Here is a 17,341-nt window from a genome sequence, read left to right on the forward strand (position 1 = left end):
AGCTCTATCCCTGCCTTGCGGCCTCCACATTGAACCCGAAGTCACTCACAGATCCGTATCAATGATGCCCTCTCACTCGAATACAAAGGCAAATACCTGAATACCTGATTCGACCCCCACGGCCTAACTAGGAGACTCAATCAAGGGAATGATGTTCTGTCAATCGCCGTCGAAGTAAATGAGAGCCCCAAATGGCAGAAACCCATACGACAATATTTTAGGTACGTACGATGATACAATTACAGATCGAAAACTCATTCATCAGTCATCGGCCTCGAAGTTCAACTCTTCCGACACCAAATTAATACAGATATCTGAACCCTTTCTTCCTCTCCATCGCCTCCGCCACTGAGATCCCTTCCAGTCGTGCTGCATCTTGAATCCGCTCGCGGTCTCCATCGCTAATGGTGACAAGTTCTGACGCTTTCAATCTTGCGTTTTCATGAACGAGCATCTGGCGTACGACTGCATCGGACGAACATCAATGTAGGTCACATGTATGGCATATGCAACTAGGCAACAAAACGTAAGACGAACCAAGGGCTAGCAGGGAACTGAAGGCCAGCGCTGCAAGACTTATGAACATCGAAGGGTGATATTCAGGGCCCCATTCTGCTTTCCAAGTAAACGATCCGATTCTGGCGTTGCACAAGGATTCTCAGGAATATCAAAAAGGATCTCAGAGTAGCACTACGTACAGGTTTCCGATATTTCCGAAGCCATTCACGATGCCAATGGCGGCAGACCGTTTCGCAGGTGGGCGTGGTATTGCGTTGGACACCCATACCATTGTGAGCGCAAAACCTTCACATAAGCCTTGATAGAAGCCTTTCGGGGATCAAGAACAAATCGCACCTGCATACCCCGCTGCCATGAGAAACATCGCAACGTAACGGCCCCCGGTAGACATGGTCGTGAGACCGATAATGTACCCCAGTATGACCGCCCACCACCAGCCTGCAATATGGAAGAAGCGCTCGCCAGTTCTGTCTATAATATAGTCAGCATTGTCCTACTTTCGAGAAGAGGAAGGGAAATAGTACCGGCATGCCACGCATTCATACAGCAGACGATGGTAGCGAAAATCCACGGAGGACTAGGTACAGTACGTATTAATGCAAGATTCTATATCATCATTAACTCACGCTGCAAGCAATAAACTGATTGTGGTATTGAATCCCAGAGTCGACGTTAATCTGTGGTACATTGTTGGTGATGTCGACGAAAACAGCTGCCAACACAAAGCACTTACGTCGGGAAAAAATTGATGAAGCTGAGGCCAAGGAGCTGCGAACATGTCATGACCGCCATGATGGATACTTTAGGATCTTTGATAGCCAACATGAAACCACTCCATGCTCTACGAAGCTCTCAATTCACCCAACGAGACAATGAGATAGGGTGGCACGGACGTACGAATCGCCCGCAGTATCTTCGTCTGCTTCTCCCGCATCCTCTGAAAGTCGTACTTGTGCTAGACGGCGCTCAGCGGGAGAAAGCCAGCGGGTATTATTTGGCTATTGTTGGAAACACCTGGTGAGTGGATGTGCAGGGCCGAAACGAGAGGACGTACATAGTCGGGAAGTAAGTACCTACGTAGTAGAGGTGACGTCGGTCAGTGCGAGGCGCATGGACCAGAGATTGAAACCTCACGTTGTCCAGAACCCAAAGAACATTGTAATTGATCCCTAAACTTGGGTCAGTTGCGCATACCCTTACGACACGGATATCATGAGTCATGCCTCGATGTAGAATAACCTACGAGAAAAGATTTGAAATATTAATCGATATTGTGCGTGATTATTCATGGATAGGACAGACCATCTCCAAGCTCTGATTCCCAGACGACCTTCCATATTGGAAAGGATACCCGCGGCCATGAGCTAGAGATAAATGAGATCAAATATCTGATTGTTATTCGGCGATTTCACCCACACTCCCAAAAGCATTCGATATCAGGAGTCCGCCGTATAGGATTGCAGAACGAAAAGCCAGCTCCTGAATTTGTGATATCAGACACGACTATCGGAAGCTCTGGTGGGATCAGGTTATCTCTGACTTTTCTTGTGTACCATCTTGATAGAAGATATATTGCGCCTGGGTAGAAAGCGGCCTAAAGCGCGTGAATCATATGCACATCAGACAAACGAGTAGCTAAAATCGAGCTCACTTCTGGTAATCCAATGAACACGCGACATGCGATGATGCCGGCGAGATTGTGAGTAACCTATTTTATTCGAATGTGAGACTTAACCGCTTCGAAAGATTGAGCAACGTACGCCTGTGAGCGTACTGGTTAAACCCCATACGATGACACATGTTCCAATGTAGAACGATGGCCTGAAAAATCGAGTGAGAAGTGCTGAACGGCCCAGACAGAGTGAAAGAATGTATCGACCTTGTGATGCGATTCAAGATCTGGAGAGTAGTATCTCAATGATTGAAGTTGATTGACATGTAAAGAACTTACCATATTGGATGGGATCTGTGCAGGACAATACGACGCATACAGTACAGCGAGGATGGTGTTGTATTGAATATCTAGTTCATTGAGCGAGACTTAAATCTGATATTATACGTTTAAAATAAAAACCTGTAAGATGGAGGTCCTGCTCTAGACCCTTCAATCGAGCGGCAGTCACTGCCGTGCGCTAGTGAAATAATCCCGCGAGTCAGGAATCAATTATGCAACTTCAAAAATATAGAAGACTGACATCAATATAATTCATAATGAAGATTACGACGATGGTGGGTAACAGTCGCATGTCCAGTTTGCGAACCAATCCCTTTTCAGCAGACTTCCTCAGAGGGCCGAGCAGTTCGCCATCACGGTCATCTTCAGGCAGAATACTTGAAACCTTTCGTTCTATGGAATCAATGAAAACTTGTTTCTTGTCAATGTGGCCGGTATCCTTGTGGGACATTGGAGATCGTGTGAGATGCTAAGAGGAAGCTGAGATGTAAAAGAGCCTTGCAATGGAGTTCATATACCATCACGGAATGCCGGGAGAACGATACGCTGATCTAAAATGGATGGGACTCGTGACAGAATGACGAGCAATGTGGCCTACAGAAGGTTCTGAAATAGAAGTCAACAGCAAATATGGCCACTCCATGTACGGATGGACTCACGACGGAGTCGCACGTCTACCTGCACGTGTTGTGTTGGCTGAGCGTTGCCCCAATGTGAACCGGGATACCCTAAAATTGGCTGGTTCAAGAATAATTGTGCAAAATTAGACGTCCAGTAATGATACGAAGCGATGAGAGGCGACCACAGTCTGCCTCTATATCGGTTCAGATAACCTTCTGAGATCGGGTTCACGTTCAGATGATAACTTAACCGAAGCAAAAAGATTCATTTGAAGCTCAGTTTGGAACAAAAGGATGCTGCGATAGTGGAGTTGACGGAGACATTGCGCTTCATGTGACTGGCTTGGTATGCCTGCTGACCTGGTTGGTGATATCGAGAACGAGTGAAAATAATTGATCAGATGCGCATACAGGACGTTGCGATACAACCGATGTAAACGAAGAACCTAGGGGATACTCAACCGCCCTAGTCTACCACAGATCAAGCAATGTGATTGATCTGAAAACCTAAGAGGGAGGACTGATGGCCTCGAAGTCAGCACAAGAACGGGTGAAATTGAGATGATTTATACTCACACTGCAGGAATGGTCGTCGCTGGACCTGTATAATGCGGATGACAGAAATCAGCACAAAACGTAGCCAGTGAATGACTCGAAGACTGACCAGGGGCCGCTTGAAGCCTCGGGAAAGGGGTAGCCGCGCACTGAGAATTTCACAAAGAGTCAGATATTGGTCACAGGTTGAAAGATGGACACATACAGCAGCCTGGATATCGCTAATAGTTTTACCAGCAGGGAGCGTCGGGGCGGGAAGCTTGACGGCTTTCGGAACGGGAATGACCTCGGAACAATCAACCAAGGACCGTGGGTTCTGTGGATATTTATGTATAGCAATCGTCATACAAGTGCCGGAAGCACTGACCTGTCCGACAGTGGCAAGACGACTCATTACACTCTCAAATTTGGAGACCATTCGTTCGTGGTTGGCTGTGAAAATAATATATAAGTAAGCCTCGGAGGAGCGTGAAAAACATCCACTTACAGATGAGGGACTGCCATTCGCAAGCAGATCTAGAACATGCGACATGTAAGGCCAGTTTCAAGGTCTCAAAAGAGGAGTTCGTACCGAGCATCCCTGGAAATTACGAAGTCTGACTGGAGGCGGAATTCACCGCCCAGGGGGGAAAGAACTTCGCCAACGTTGGACCCATTGCCAGGGAAAATGCTACCAGCGAGAAGGGTCTATTGACGTATTAGCTCGAACATCCCTGATTTAAATGATATCATTTGACTCACCTCAACAAAGAACTGCGCGTCGAAGCTGCTCGGGGTTGAGTCGAAAGGTGTTCCCTAGTAAAAACGTAAGGATCAATTTCATTGATTGACATGGATAGATTCTACCGGAATGGTGGGGTCAACGTGATCTTGCGCCGCGACGGTGTGGGAGATCAGCAAGTCCACAGTATCGGTGATACTGAAGCCTGCATCGGCCATCCGAGCGAAGATTGTATCGGCGGAGTCGCTAGGTTCTGGAACCAGGAGGTCTGGGGATACACGGGAGTGGTTGGAGCGACCAGCCAAGAACTGCAGGCGTGGACCACCGGCACAGTTGGAGACACCCACAGCTCCAGCAAATTGGATGCTATTGGTGGGGAGCATAAGTGCCGTGAGAAAGGTGGGAAGCTGTGGACATACAAGTCACCAAAGGACACCTTGTGCGCCAGTGCGAATGGACGCTGGGCCTCGACAATCTCGTCAACTCCAATATTAGCGTCTGCAATGATAGGCAATCAAAACCCCAGAGGCGAGAAAAGTCAGTAGGAAATCACTGACGGAAATTTGTTTCAATGTCCGCGAAAGCCATGATGGAACCATCTAAAAGGGTAGCCTGTGAGCAGAGGTATGATAGTAAGAAGGAAAATATATACCAGCTCCTCCGCCACTGCGCCGATGCACATCAGGATATATAAAAAGAGATCGAAAAAATGAATACCCACCCGAATTTCCCTTCCCGTGTCAGCTTCTCGGAGAAGCCAATGGCATCGTGGAAAGTCAGCTGCGAAGCGATGACGTTTTATTTATGATGAATTTTGAATGTCATGGAACCTTACACGCAAGGACTAAAGACTATCGGTCAGATGGGAAAGTAGGCAACAATAAAATTTCACATACCTCGTGAACCTCCTCGCCTGGGAAGTCAAACGGTCAAACAAATGTGTAAGACTACTTGTTCTCGTTCAGAGACTCACCGCACTCTCCACCATCGAAACTAAGATTTGGTCAGAGCTGAAGTAACGATTAATCAAACACTGCCTTACAGATTCTCTTGAATGTCGTCCAAGACGTTGAACCAAGTGCAGCACTGTAGTGTGGACGTGAGGAATCTGGTGGGATGATCAATGGCGATGGAATTGTACCACAGCATTGCTAGCCGTCCTTCCATCGCCACAAGAGACGCGCCTTGAAGGCGCAGCGATGGCAGAGACAACAAGGGCAGTCAGAGCAGCGATGGCTTTCCAAGACATGTTGAAGTTGAAGTGATTGGACCGAAGAATACCTGTTGAGTACTGGGGGTTCAATGGCATGCGGAGAGCCCTTTTATTGTCCTCTGAAGCTGAGAGGACTCAATAAATTAGCACAGGTAAATTCGTAATGACCAGAGCATTGACGAATGAAAAGACTTGAATTCGTGAAGCACAATGGGCGGGTAAAGTTTACCGACGACTTGATGCTTCAAATCATGGCACGGTGTGAATGAGAGCACGGATCCACACGACGAAACATCTCCCGACGCTAGAGTATGAATGACAGCAACCCAGCGCAACGGTATGAAGGCACCGAGCAGCTCTGGCGGGGCTACATCAGCGACAAGAGTATAACAAGGTACCGAGGTCACTTACCGGTGGATATATTTTCTCATTGGGTAGCGAGTTTTGGAAAGCATGCTGAAGAAGAAGGAATGGCAGAAGAAGTAGATGGATGGGTTTCAAGGGCTATCCTGAGCCGGGCATATCGTGGCAGATTTGGAGAGCAAACACAGTAATCCAATCTCCTGCTCGACAAGCGAAGATTCTGGAACGCATACAGTTTTAACGCTTTCTAGGCTGAATTTCTAGATGAACGAATCTCGATACTGAAGTTATTTCACAACAGGTATGAGTGCGAGGACCTACATCGATACCTTCGCAGGTTAGACTTGGCAAGTTTTTCGTTGTGGTTACTACTGGCGATCGTACACATATATGTCGATGTGTCGAAGCAATCGAGAGGTGTCGACCTGGAGCCACATTGCAAGGCCTCGCATGCCCTAGCGGGACCATGTACGGTGAGGATGCAGATGAACACCAATCCAAGATTCACACCTTTGGGAAATGATCAGTCGACTGTCGCCTATCCCAACGGTCAGAATCTTTAGACACGGTAACATGAATGAACACTCGGCAATACAGAGTCTTCCGGTTCTTCGAGCCAGGGAAAGGAGAAGAAGCCATGTGGAGCTCATGGTAGTCCATACTTTCATCCGTGTGTTTTTGTCTCTTTTCGACGATACGCAAACCTAAATCAGAATGTCATAATGATCATACTCATTTATTAGCTCCAAGCTTTCAGGATGTTAGCCGGTGCGCTTACGAGACTTGTACCCGCTATCTCCGGTAGTTGGGTGCCTCAACAAGGATACTATTCGATACGATGGATTTTGGGTTTCTTTACCCGGCGCATCGACACCAGAGATTGGATTGGGCTGAATCCATCTCGTCCAATATCTTGGAACTCCATCGAATGACGGTACCAATGGACTAGCCCATAAACCGATAAGGGGGATGCATAGTCTCTCGGCCTGGGATGTCCAAGGAGACGCCTGCGAAAGAACCCACGCAATATCAATGTGATATGATATTCAGGCGATCTTCCCCCGATAGATGCATGGATGTGAGAGTAGAGTGATCGAATTCTCTTGCCCTGCACGTTGAAGAGCTACCATAGAAATAATACGATGACAAAACGCAGGAACGGTCAGAGGACCGGAGGCAGGGACCACTCCCAGGGCTGTTCAACCATGAGAAGACCACAACCATATGTCAAGTTCGAAATCAATGACCTATATGGAAAGGCTTCTCAGAGTCAACCACGGTGGAAAACTGATCCCGTACTTACCTGTGGCCAACTGGACGAATGTCGTATGGCGTTGCTTCAACACACACATGCCTCTATCATCCAATTGCTAAGAAGCTTCGACAAAACAAGTGCCTCTTGAAGACATGGGAATAGAATCGTACAGAGCGTAGGATGCATCAACCCAGAGCACCCGTCTCAATTGGGCTGAGATTAATGCCGAGCCCGACATCAATACAAAGATACTCACTTTGAGATCTTAAATTAAGACTGGAGTTATGCTACTTCTTGCCGATATTCAATCTAGGTGCAAGTCCCTGTTGACAATCGTTCTTTGTTGACGACTGGGCCTGGCTTTACACTGCATACCGAGGCTTTCTTCGCAGATTACCTCTGAGAAAGGAAAGATTGAGCGTACAAGGACACTAACGCGGATTCAAAGGTTTAAAGCAAAAGCAAAGACTGATACTCTCTGATACTGTAGCATTGAGGCAGATCGTGGCTCGAGCCAAAGAGAATTCAGCCTGGGAGAAGTGTGATGACAAAGCAGCAAGTGCCTTCCCGATAAGGAAAATCGACCTTGCGCCGCGGCCACGCTAACAATGACTCGAGCAGCGAAAGCTCGAATACAAAAAAGAACAGTTAAGGAAAGCTACAACCGCGAGGGCTTCCTAAGTACACTCCTCCTTTTCATAACAGGTGGAAATCATGTCTGCGTACGGCTCAATCTCTTTTTCATCACGGCCATCCAGCCCTCTCTCGTCGACCGCTTGGAAACTGGCACCTGCGGCAGCGAATCGACCTCAATCGCCGTTCACATCCATCACTGTCCATCACCTTACTTCTGCGAGTGCTGCAAGCTTTCCGGGGCTACAGGAGTTGACCTACCGTATCTTCTCCGATGAGGTTCGCAGCGGCACGTCATATCCACAAGAAGCACCTGTAGGTGAGTATACTCGTGAGGAGTTCGAGGCGTATTTTTGGGCGGGAGACGTGTTCATCGCGATCGGAGTCACGACCGATGTGGGTACGAGCTCAGAAGGAACTCCTATTGAAGGAGGTATTGCTGAAGCTCAGGCATGGAGGAGTTGGGAGGAGTGTGTCGTCGGATTCTATTATGTGAAACCAAATTACCCCGGTCGATCCTCTCATGTGCGCGATCTATTCCTGTACCAGCAAGATTCCTTCTGACATAGTTCAATCCTGTCAGATCTGCAATGGCGGATTCGTCATACCTCCTGCTCACCGTCGATTTGGATATGGGAAGACCCTGGGCAAGTCATACCTTCATTATGCACCTCAACTTGGATTTAAGGCTAGCGTGTTCAATCTTGTCTATACGAGCAACATCGGAAGCATGAAGTGAGTTAGCCGTTTATTGGACTATCAGCTTTGGATATCCTTATCTCGATTGTTCCAGGATCTGGGACTCGTTGGGCTTCACGCGCGCGGGACTTATCCCCCGAGCCGGACGGCTTCGACGTGTAGATGATCAAGGAGAAGAATGGGTTGATGCCGTAGTCTACTACCGCAGTTTGGTCGCTGATAACGCATGGGACAGTGCGCTGTGGAATCAAAAATAAGCTCTGAAAGTGTGTCTTTTTTTTCTTTTTTAATCAAATCATTTATATCCCGCGCGGCGTAAGGCCAGTGGCGGCAGTTTTAAGTGTGAGAGTAGGCAACGTATATCGTAGCGCGTATAGGGTTCACTCAAGACCCGGACTGTCAGCCACACTTGAGTGGGCAATGAATTGTGTGAAGATGGCATCTCCGACTCCACTGAAAGTGGGGGAGGGTTCTGTGGAATAGATATGAGTGGTCTACTATACATCGCTCGTGGCCACGCTGATTGGCTGTTGGCTGGCACATGAAGGTCCCTCGCCCCACTATTAGAATGCTTATTGGCTGGTGAGATGCACGTGGATGATGCTCGATGCATCTGTCAAATCTTTATTTTATTTTATTTTTATTTTTATTTTTATAATTCAAAGCATTTATATCCCGCACAGTGTAACACCAGTGGCAGCAGAAAATACAAAAGAGTATAGCCCCATATACTACATAACAAGCTAAAGGCTTAGTTAAGGCCCAGATTATCAGCCTAGCCAAGGCAGGTGATTGGAGAAAGCAGTTGGGTTCCTAATATTAGGACACAGTATCTGCTAAACCCTATAGCTAGTCCCTCCAGCATATGCCACTCCTAATTGTGGACTGGGTGTCAGTGTATGAGCCCCACCAGATGTAGGTTTTGTAGTGGCATTATAGGTGGCATGATCATATCTGGAAAACCACCCCCTTGTATTAAGCTCTAATTAGCTATAATTAATGCTCTACTATACTAAATTATGAAAGATTAGGATTAGAAATTTTTAGCTTACCCCCCCTCTAAACCTGTTCTAATTAGACATAATTTTTCTAAATTAGAAATTATTAGGAATGATTATAACTTGAAATTTCGGAAAAATCATAATAAATCAAGCATCACAGTTCTCATAGCCTTCTTATAGAGTCATGTCTATTAGAGCACTATTCAAATACCTAAACACAGAATACACCTTATAACAAATTTGCCTTTTGCCAGAGTTAAACCAACAACCTCATATATGCAAGCACCCGGGTCAAATGCTCTAAGCCACTAAGCCACAAGGTCTAATATATAAACTTGGTAATCAGAATGAGTAGACATAATATAGGCAACCTTAACATCTCTGATTTTATTTAACATTTATCTTTCCTCTATCTTATAAATAAATAGGTCAATAAATACCTAAAAAGTCAGGTCTTTCAGGATTTATTTTAAACACCAGCTAAGAAGATAATAAACCAATGGAAAATCAATAATACACTTTATATAGGGTAAAAACAAATTATGGCACTTATACAATTTTTTAGAATGTGTAAAACTATGATTGAGTGTAATATTCAATGGGACTCTACTAGTATAGACAATGCTACCTAAATTTGCAAATTTGATCAAAAACATGATTATAAATAATTAAGATCCAATAAGAGAGAGGGGTTTTCCAAATAGCCACTAGTGAGGTAGAGGGTGGGGACAAGGGTATATGTATGGCATGCCTATATATAAATAAACACAAGATTGTTGGAGGTGATCTTGGTATGCTTAGTGCATATAATTTCTATATGGTAGGCAAATATATTATTCTGGCACCATATACCAACATGACTGTCTTTTTCACAGCCTAATAGCTAGAGGAAAACACCAAGTTTGAGCATCTTCTATATAACAAGGCAATGAACAATATAAATAGTGCTAAAAATTGTAGTATCAATAGTGATGATGATTGTGTGCTACACAAGACAGTATTAGCCACTGTACTAATAGACAAGGTCCATAATATTAGCCACTGTACTAATAGACAAGGTCTATAAGGCTGCATATAGCATATCCCTAAGCCCAACCCACATATTGTGTTCTATAATGACCAGTAGCAGGCATTAGCTAACAATGACAACTTTAATGATCTTGTGTGCAAGGCCAAGGTACTAAGGTCTTCATAGCCTCTTGTGGCAGCTGCCAAGCTGCCAACAAAGTGGCTGGGGCATTAATGCATATTTCTCTCTTTTTATGTCCCTTTTAAAGGCAGCTGGAGAGTTAGCAAAAGAGCTACAAGATAATGGTGTAGGCATATATAAAGGAGAGTAATGTGCTAAAATAGTATAGAATGTGCCACATCTTTACTTTCTCACTGAAAGAGTAGTAGTACTTACTATTTCCTACTGCTAATCAAAAAATTCTTAGTATAGAATTAGTGCTAATATCATGAAATTAGAATCCAATCCAATGCTCACAATGTGTTGCTCCCAATTAGGAAATTAGACACTTTTAGATACTATTAACACTTTTAGATACTTTTAGACACTATTAGATATAATCTGGAGCTAATACAAGGGGGTAGTTTTCCAAATGCATTCAGGGTGCCTTTACCACCTATGCACTTGTCACTTAGCCTGTTACAACTCTTTATTACCTTTGACAATGTAGTATGCCCCACTCAGGTGTTAGTTTTGCATAGATGTGGATAGTAGGAAGGTGGTTATGAGGGGCAGACACTCATCATACTAGCAAGGGGGTTAAGGGCACATATAGCATCCTAGGTGGAGTATAAGGTGCTACGGGCACCACCAGAAGGATACATGATCATTTGGAATGCTTGACCACCCATGCACTTAAAACTATCCAAGTAGTTTAATGACTTTTTGGTCTAAGAGGGGGGAGGGCAGGGTCCTATAAGGGAATGCAACCATAATTCCACCCCAAGTGACTCTTCCTATAAATATGGAGTGTCAATAGAAAAGCTAGCCCCTAAGGATGTCAAAGAGTAATAAAGGAGTGTAGCACCCATGATAGAGAAGAGTAAGGAGGGAAAAGACTCAGAATAAGTGATGAGCTACATCTGGAAAACCTCCTCTTTTAATTAGATCTAATTATTCAAAATACTAATCTGAGCCAATCAGAATATATTATCTATAATTCACTTTATAATCAAATCTGCAAGTAAAAATGACATTGTTTATACTATCATAGTCCTATTGGAATCTATAACCCAATTATAATTTTACACATTTCAAATCTAAATTGTGTAAGTGCCACAATCTTATTTTTACTGTATTCTTTATTTTTTTTATTAGTTTACGATATTATTGTCTAGTGCCCAAATTTAAATATTAGCCCTGATTTTTAGGGCATTTATTGACCTCTCTATATATAAAATAGATAAAAGATAAATATGTAAGAAAATTAGAAATGTTGAGATTGCCTTATTCATATCAACATACCTAGGTTACCAAGTAAATAATTTAGACCTTGTGGCTTAGTGGTTTAGAGCACTAGTTTGGAGTGTGTAGGTATAAGGTTGTTGGTTCAATTCTAGTGATGGGCAAGCCTATAGTAAGGTATGACTTTAGTTTGATTAGTAAGCCCTATACATACTTTATGATTGGAGGTGTAATAGTTGTAAAGAAACCATAGAGCTGGGTTGGTTGATATTTTTCCGAAAATCCATATAATAAATTAGCTTTAATTAGCTCTAATTAGATCTTATAATCTCAGGATTAAAAGAGGGGTAAGCTAAAAATCCTTAATGGTAATTGGTAAAAAATATAGCTATACTTATGCTTAAATATGGCTAATCTAATATGGAGCTTTTTCCTAATGTCTACACTGTACCTGGCACCTGGCTACCTTTCTAGCTTACATATCATAAACTCTGCTAGATCCAAAGTATTATACCCAGTCTAATAAAGCACTGGATTTATCTCAAAGCCTCACTTGCTCTTATTATACTACCACATATCATAGATTCACTGCTTATAGAGTGCTCTCTTGGAACCCATCTGAAGTAATTTATTAGATTAGAGAAGATGGCCCAGTTGACAATGATCATTGAGAAGTCATTAAGAAGCATCTCTTGCATCTCTTTGAGGACAAGATCAATCATGACGAATTCTTTCTTATCCAAGCTTAGCAAAGAGCAATACTCTTTATTTATTAGATAGTCACTGTTTAGACAGCCTAGGACCCCTCTCCATGTGCCTGCAATCATGTGATCAACCTAGTAGTTTAACACAAGATCAATAGTAAAAAATACTTCCTTGCATAAGCACAACAAAGAGCAATAGTATTCATCTGTTGGACAGTTACTATTTAAATAGCCTAGGGACCCCTTTATATGCCTATAGTTATGTAATAAACCTAGCAGTTTAATAAAGCTCTATTTTATCATGTTTAATAGCTAGGCCTAATTGGGTAAGGGATTCAGAAAGTAGGTGGTACTTATTAGATAAGATTGCATAATTGTGTGTAAGTAAAACAAACAATGTGACCAAAAGGCTATCGTCAATATAAAATAGCAAAGAGTCCCAGTTGCACTATTGGCTGACTAGATCTATAGAAGTAGTACAGTGGCTAAATATAGGCTAAATAACATAGGGAAGAGGGTGGAACCTTGGCCTACCCTGATGTTGACTATAAAAGGGGTCTAAGGTAGTGCCATTTTATAAGAGCCTAATGAGGCAATTGGGGAAAAATACTTTCATTGTAAAGGGCAAGAAGGACTGCCCTAGATTCAGGGGGTTGAGATAATAAGCTGGATAAGGGGCTAATTGATATGGTTAGGTCTAAAAGCAGACAATGATAAGCAGGCAACTGTAGCTTTGTAGCACTCCTAAAGGGAGATAGGAGGGCAGTCCTATTTATGGCAGTCAGAGAGTATATTGATGACTAATAGGTTGACAGGGTAGTCCATAGCAGAATAAAACTATTCCTAGAGTCTATTGAAGAGATCTGGCATTGAGGTTAGAGATATGTCATCATGGACAAGGCTGTGGTAGAGGGGCAAGGGGTGGGGTTATGCCTATGCCATGAGATCCCAGACTTGCTGCTTGTTAGCAGCTTTATGGATGATAGTGTTGTAGTAAAGACATTGCACCTTGCAAATCATGCACCAATATATGTGGTGGTCCTCTCTTGATCTCATTTCCTAGTAGCAGATAAGAACTATGGAATAGTTGTTGTTCTACCAAGTTTTGGAGTGCTGGTTAATAAAGGGAATAGTTGTATGAGTGTCAAAAGATTCCACTATCTAAGCAAAGATTGAGTCACAGAGGCATTGGATGTCTTTGTTGGATTTGAGAGGAAGAGGTGAGTTAAGGCTGGAAATGGCCAAGATACAGTCAGCAAAGAACATTTGTTCTGCATCTAATTTTCACTTTATGCAGAGAGATCCTGGGGAAATTTCCAGGCTTATATTGAAGGAAAGGAGTAGAGGGTTATAGTCAGAGAGCAGCTGGCCATTAGGGTCTATTGAGAAAGTGGTTGAGGGTGTAGCCATAATGTGGCTAGTAACAAAGATAAGATTTATAATAGTAGATACATACACTATTTCTCAAGCATATGGTATATGGGTGGATTGGCCATCTGTGTTCAGGAGAACAAGGCCCAGGCTATTAGTGAGGTTCAGTAGTTTGACAGTGGCATGGTCATTGTGTCTATATGCCAGATCCCAGATGTTACTATAAGGGTTGAAGTCACTAATCATGATGTTGATAGTAGGGAGAGTATGGATGTAATTACTAAGATAGTGAAGGGTGGAACAGTTAGCATTATTGTAGACATTCAAAATGTATCTTAATTGTCATCCATTGGGGATGGCAATAAGAAGCATGTCCAGGTGGTCAATTAAGTGTGAGCATATTATCACTCCTCTAGAGTTACAAATGAGATATAAGGATCACATTCCATTTTTTGAAAGTTATATAAATCTGTGTGCTTAAAAATATTCATGGGTGCTCTCATAGGCCACCATTAGGTGCATAAATTTTTTTGAGAAAGAAAAAAATATGCAAAGGTGCAAAAATGCTAAGATATTAGTGTAGAGGAGGAATTTTCTAAGAGATGCTCAAGATCTTTCAGATCCTGGTGTATAACTATCAATCAAGAAAATAATGAGCCATAAAAAAGTTCTTAGGACAGCTATCAGAGTATTTTTGATTCCCTTTGAAGTGTCTCACATCCCATAGCAAAATATTTGCAACGAGCAGTGGAAAGGGTGACAGGAAGCTCGCGCCGCGTGATGATTGGTCATACTTTTGTTCAACTCCGCCGCGCGTTCCCTGGAGTCGCAACTGCGGGGTCCAATTATGAACGTAACAGCATGTGACCCGATGGTCGGAAAAGTTGCAACTCCCTGTTTTTATCTACGTTTAGACACCCCTTTTCATTTGTGCCTCAGCATCTCGTTCTCTCATTTTTTTTTAAAAGAAAATAGGCTGCATTTCAAAAAGCTATAGTAGGTATGTGCCAAGATTGGAGGGAAAAGACACTGATCTGAGGCCGCTATGAAGGAAACAAAAAAGTTTTGCAACTCCGGGGGAGCGATAGTAGGGTCGTGAGCTGCTTATTAATATATGTAGCGACACGCGCGGGGCCTCCTCTTTCAACGAGGGTCTAGTGGGGATGTGCTTGTGTGCCCATGTACTCCTCACCAGTATTGGACACGGAAGAAGGAATGTTGCGCAGGAAACCCCAGTACGGTTCCTGCACAAGCATGATGTCATACTCGTCTGCTTTTGTCTCAAGCAATGTACAAGTGACGACTGGGGAGCGGTTTACATTCTGGCTTAATACACGTAGTAACATACTTGACTGCGTTAATAAAGGCGAGACGGGCCAGCGGTAGCCTGGCACGGAGGGGCATACGGGCCGCGCGCACTCGCGTGCTGCGGGCCTTGGGGGTCAGCGGGTGAGGTGCTGGGGACAGGGAAGAAACCGTACACGGCGGCTCCTGGAGGGGCCTTGAGATCTCGCTATGTCATGGCGAGTGCTAGATGCCCCTTGCCTGTCGCGGGGTGGACGTTGGTCCGAGGGGTTTGACTGGTGTTGTTCGATCCACTCGGCGTTGTGCCAGTTCTGGTAGAATGGGCACGAGCGGTCGGTGGCCTTGTGAGGTCCGCTGCAGTTGGCACAAGAGGGGGAATGGGGGCATGGGTGGCCGTTGGGTGTGGGGTTGTCGCCGTGGCAGCAGTCGGCAAGCTGGCGGTGGTCCTGTACTGAGTGGTGGCCCGCGCACTGGGCGCATCGATAGGTGGGGGAGCGGCATAGTGGGGTGGGGTAACCCCATCGGAGGCAGGCGGTGCACTGGGGCGCAGAGTACTGTTTGCGGTACTTGACCGCATGAACTGATTTGCCTTGGAGGAGGGCGGGATCGCGGAGAACTTGTCATAGTGTCGACAAGAAGCCATTGTCGTGGAAGTCGACGTATAACGTGCCGACGTGGGAGTCCTTGTCTTGGGCCAGACGGGGGGGCGTGGGATGTGTACAGATTGTCATGCAGAGGATGTCTTGAGCTCTGCGGTATATCATTCCGCTGTAATAAGGGAGCCATCGGGGTGGGTGAGAGGGAGGCGGTGAAACATCACCGTAGAGATAATATGCCGCTTGTCGACAGAATAAGACGATGGCGGGATGTGCGGGAACAAGACTCCAAGGGCTGAGCGGACTGCCGTGATTTCAGGCTCCTCCGGGGCCTGAGCAAACCTGATAGTAATGTTGTGGCGGGACGACCAGTGCTGAAGCGGCGCGGAACGAGCTTCGTTCTACAGGTAGTCTGGCATTGACTGTCTGGACGACGACTGCGGGACGGGGAGAGTGAGGTCAGGCTTGGGTCCTGAGAAGACGACGTGGACGGCGCGTCGTGCGCCTCTTGGTAGGGAGACGCGGTGGGGTCTGGGGGGCCGTTCAGCGGCTAAGCGGCATTGGAGCGTCAGGATTTCGACTGCAGAGAGGTCTAGGTTCTCCTCTCACAGCCTGATGATTTCGTCGATAAACGCGTCGTTGGTGGATACCGATTGTCTCGAAGGGGAGCGCGAGACCGTCCAGTTGGTGTAGCTGTTGGAAGGGGCTTGGGACGAGCGCGAAACAGCCCTCGCGTAGGACATGCCGCCAGGTGTGACAGAGCGGGCATTCGAGCCTGAAGAGGGCCGCGTGACTGGAAGAGACGGCTGCTGAGGGTTGGTAGACCGGGGAGGCTGTGCAGGCGGGGCCTGGAGCTCGGGGCCCTGCCGGCGATTCCGGCATTGAAATATCGAATGACCCGGGTTGCTGCGCTGGCAAGGGAGTCCGAGTTCAGGGTAGCAGCATCCAAGGGGTTGCGTCCGAAGACAGCATCCATTTGACAGATTCCAGCCAGTCTGCGATGGAGTGGAGAGAGGAAGTGACGATGTTGTTCTGCTGGTCAAAAGAATCAGAGGAAGATATGTAGATTGGGGAGAAAAGAACCCCGATTTGAGAGTCTTCGTCCATATTGACAGGCGAAAATGGGGCCGTAGGGAATTCCTGGTGCGAATCAGTTGGATTTGAGATTTCCATGTCGAGGTCGATGGGTCGGGAGGGGGTTAGAGGTGAGGTTGGTGAATGGCTGAAGGTCGGGGGGTTTTGCCCTTGGGGTGGCGGGAGGCTCCCTGGTTAACGGGGAGGTAGAGACCCGCAGCTGGTGGGGACTGTGTTCACCAGGATCCTTGGGCATGGTATGAGCACGGTCGAAGGGGAAAGGTGAGGAAGTGAAGATTCGAGGACGATGGGAGAGGCAGTGATGAAGCGGGGTCCGAATTAGGA

The 17,341-nt window shown here is 45.4% G+C and overlaps 7 protein-coding genes across 7 annotated transcripts; 1 reads left to right on the plus strand and 6 right to left on the minus strand.

Annotated features, from left to right (window-relative positions):
- Positions 1 to 301: 301 nt before the first annotated feature.
- On the minus strand, positions 302 to 2,924 carry ttr1 (tartrate transporter; the record flags this gene model as incomplete). Its single annotated transcript, XM_009555108.1, has 19 exons — positions 302 to 465; positions 538 to 638; positions 699 to 804; positions 856 to 990; positions 1,044 to 1,096; positions 1,146 to 1,196; positions 1,253 to 1,360; positions 1,417 to 1,517; positions 1,574 to 1,592; positions 1,654 to 1,688; positions 1,743 to 1,758; positions 1,822 to 1,883; positions 1,936 to 1,998; positions 2,060 to 2,113; positions 2,171 to 2,227; positions 2,280 to 2,362; positions 2,467 to 2,541; positions 2,594 to 2,651; positions 2,715 to 2,924. 19 exons carry the CDS (start codon positions 2,922 to 2,924, stop codon positions 302 to 304), a joined length of 1,551 nt encoding a protein of 516 aa, XP_009553403.1.
- A 676-nt stretch (positions 2,925 to 3,600) lies between these two features.
- On the minus strand, positions 3,601 to 5,618 carry mnp6 (manganese peroxidase; the record flags this gene model as incomplete). Its single annotated transcript, XM_009555109.1, has 18 exons — positions 3,601 to 3,613; positions 3,670 to 3,694; positions 3,758 to 3,797; positions 3,854 to 3,964; positions 4,016 to 4,080; positions 4,136 to 4,164; positions 4,220 to 4,335; positions 4,390 to 4,443; positions 4,495 to 4,735; positions 4,789 to 4,867; positions 4,927 to 4,968; positions 5,022 to 5,035; positions 5,091 to 5,149; positions 5,205 to 5,213; positions 5,266 to 5,282; positions 5,343 to 5,362; positions 5,412 to 5,455; positions 5,511 to 5,618. 18 exons carry the CDS (start codon positions 5,616 to 5,618, stop codon positions 3,601 to 3,603), a joined length of 1,086 nt encoding a protein of 361 aa, XP_009553404.1.
- A 213-nt stretch (positions 5,619 to 5,831) lies between these two features.
- HETIRDRAFT_164849 (uncharacterized protein) lies at positions 5,832 to 6,037 on the minus strand (the record flags this gene model as incomplete). The annotated part of the gene is made up of 2 exons (XM_009555110.1): positions 5,832 to 5,940; positions 5,994 to 6,037. The coding sequence occupies 2 exons, from the start codon at positions 6,035 to 6,037 to the stop codon at positions 5,832 to 5,834; spliced, it is 153 nt and encodes a 50-aa protein (XP_009553405.1).
- Positions 6,038 to 6,079: 42 nt separating this feature from the next.
- Positions 6,080 to 7,297, minus strand: HETIRDRAFT_431127 (uncharacterized protein; the record flags this gene model as incomplete). The annotated part of the gene is made up of 5 exons (XM_009555111.1): positions 6,080 to 6,205; positions 6,456 to 6,649; positions 6,724 to 6,952; positions 7,073 to 7,140; positions 7,249 to 7,297. The coding sequence occupies 5 exons, from the start codon at positions 7,295 to 7,297 to the stop codon at positions 6,080 to 6,082; spliced, it is 666 nt and encodes a 221-aa protein (XP_009553406.1).
- Positions 7,298 to 7,914: 617 nt separating this feature from the next.
- On the plus strand, positions 7,915 to 8,789 carry HETIRDRAFT_127054 (uncharacterized protein; the record flags this gene model as incomplete). Its single annotated transcript, XM_009555112.1, has 3 exons — positions 7,915 to 8,358; positions 8,417 to 8,568; positions 8,627 to 8,789. The coding sequence occupies 3 exons, from the start codon at positions 7,915 to 7,917 to the stop codon at positions 8,787 to 8,789; spliced, it is 759 nt and encodes a 252-aa protein (XP_009553407.1).
- A 6,782-nt stretch (positions 8,790 to 15,571) lies between these two features.
- HETIRDRAFT_16962 (uncharacterized protein) lies at positions 15,572 to 15,871 on the minus strand (the record flags this gene model as incomplete). The annotated part of the gene is made up of 1 exon (XM_009554738.1): positions 15,572 to 15,871. A coding segment is annotated over one exon (300 nt), but the record flags the coding sequence as incomplete, so codon positions are not given.
- Positions 15,872 to 16,608: 737 nt separating this feature from the next.
- On the minus strand, positions 16,609 to 17,334 carry HETIRDRAFT_437391 (uncharacterized protein; the record flags this gene model as incomplete). Its single annotated transcript, XM_009555113.1, has 1 exon — positions 16,609 to 17,334. A coding segment is annotated over exon 1 (288 nt), but the record flags the coding sequence as incomplete, so codon positions are not given.
- Between the last annotated feature and the right edge of the window lie 7 nt (positions 17,335 to 17,341).

The sequence above is a fragment of the Heterobasidion irregulare genome (assembly GCF_000320585.1).
Source record: "Heterobasidion irregulare TC 32-1 unplaced genomic scaffold scaffold_14, whole genome shotgun sequence".
In the NCBI taxonomy this organism is placed as follows: domain Eukaryota; kingdom Fungi; phylum Basidiomycota; class Agaricomycetes; order Russulales; family Bondarzewiaceae; genus Heterobasidion; species Heterobasidion irregulare.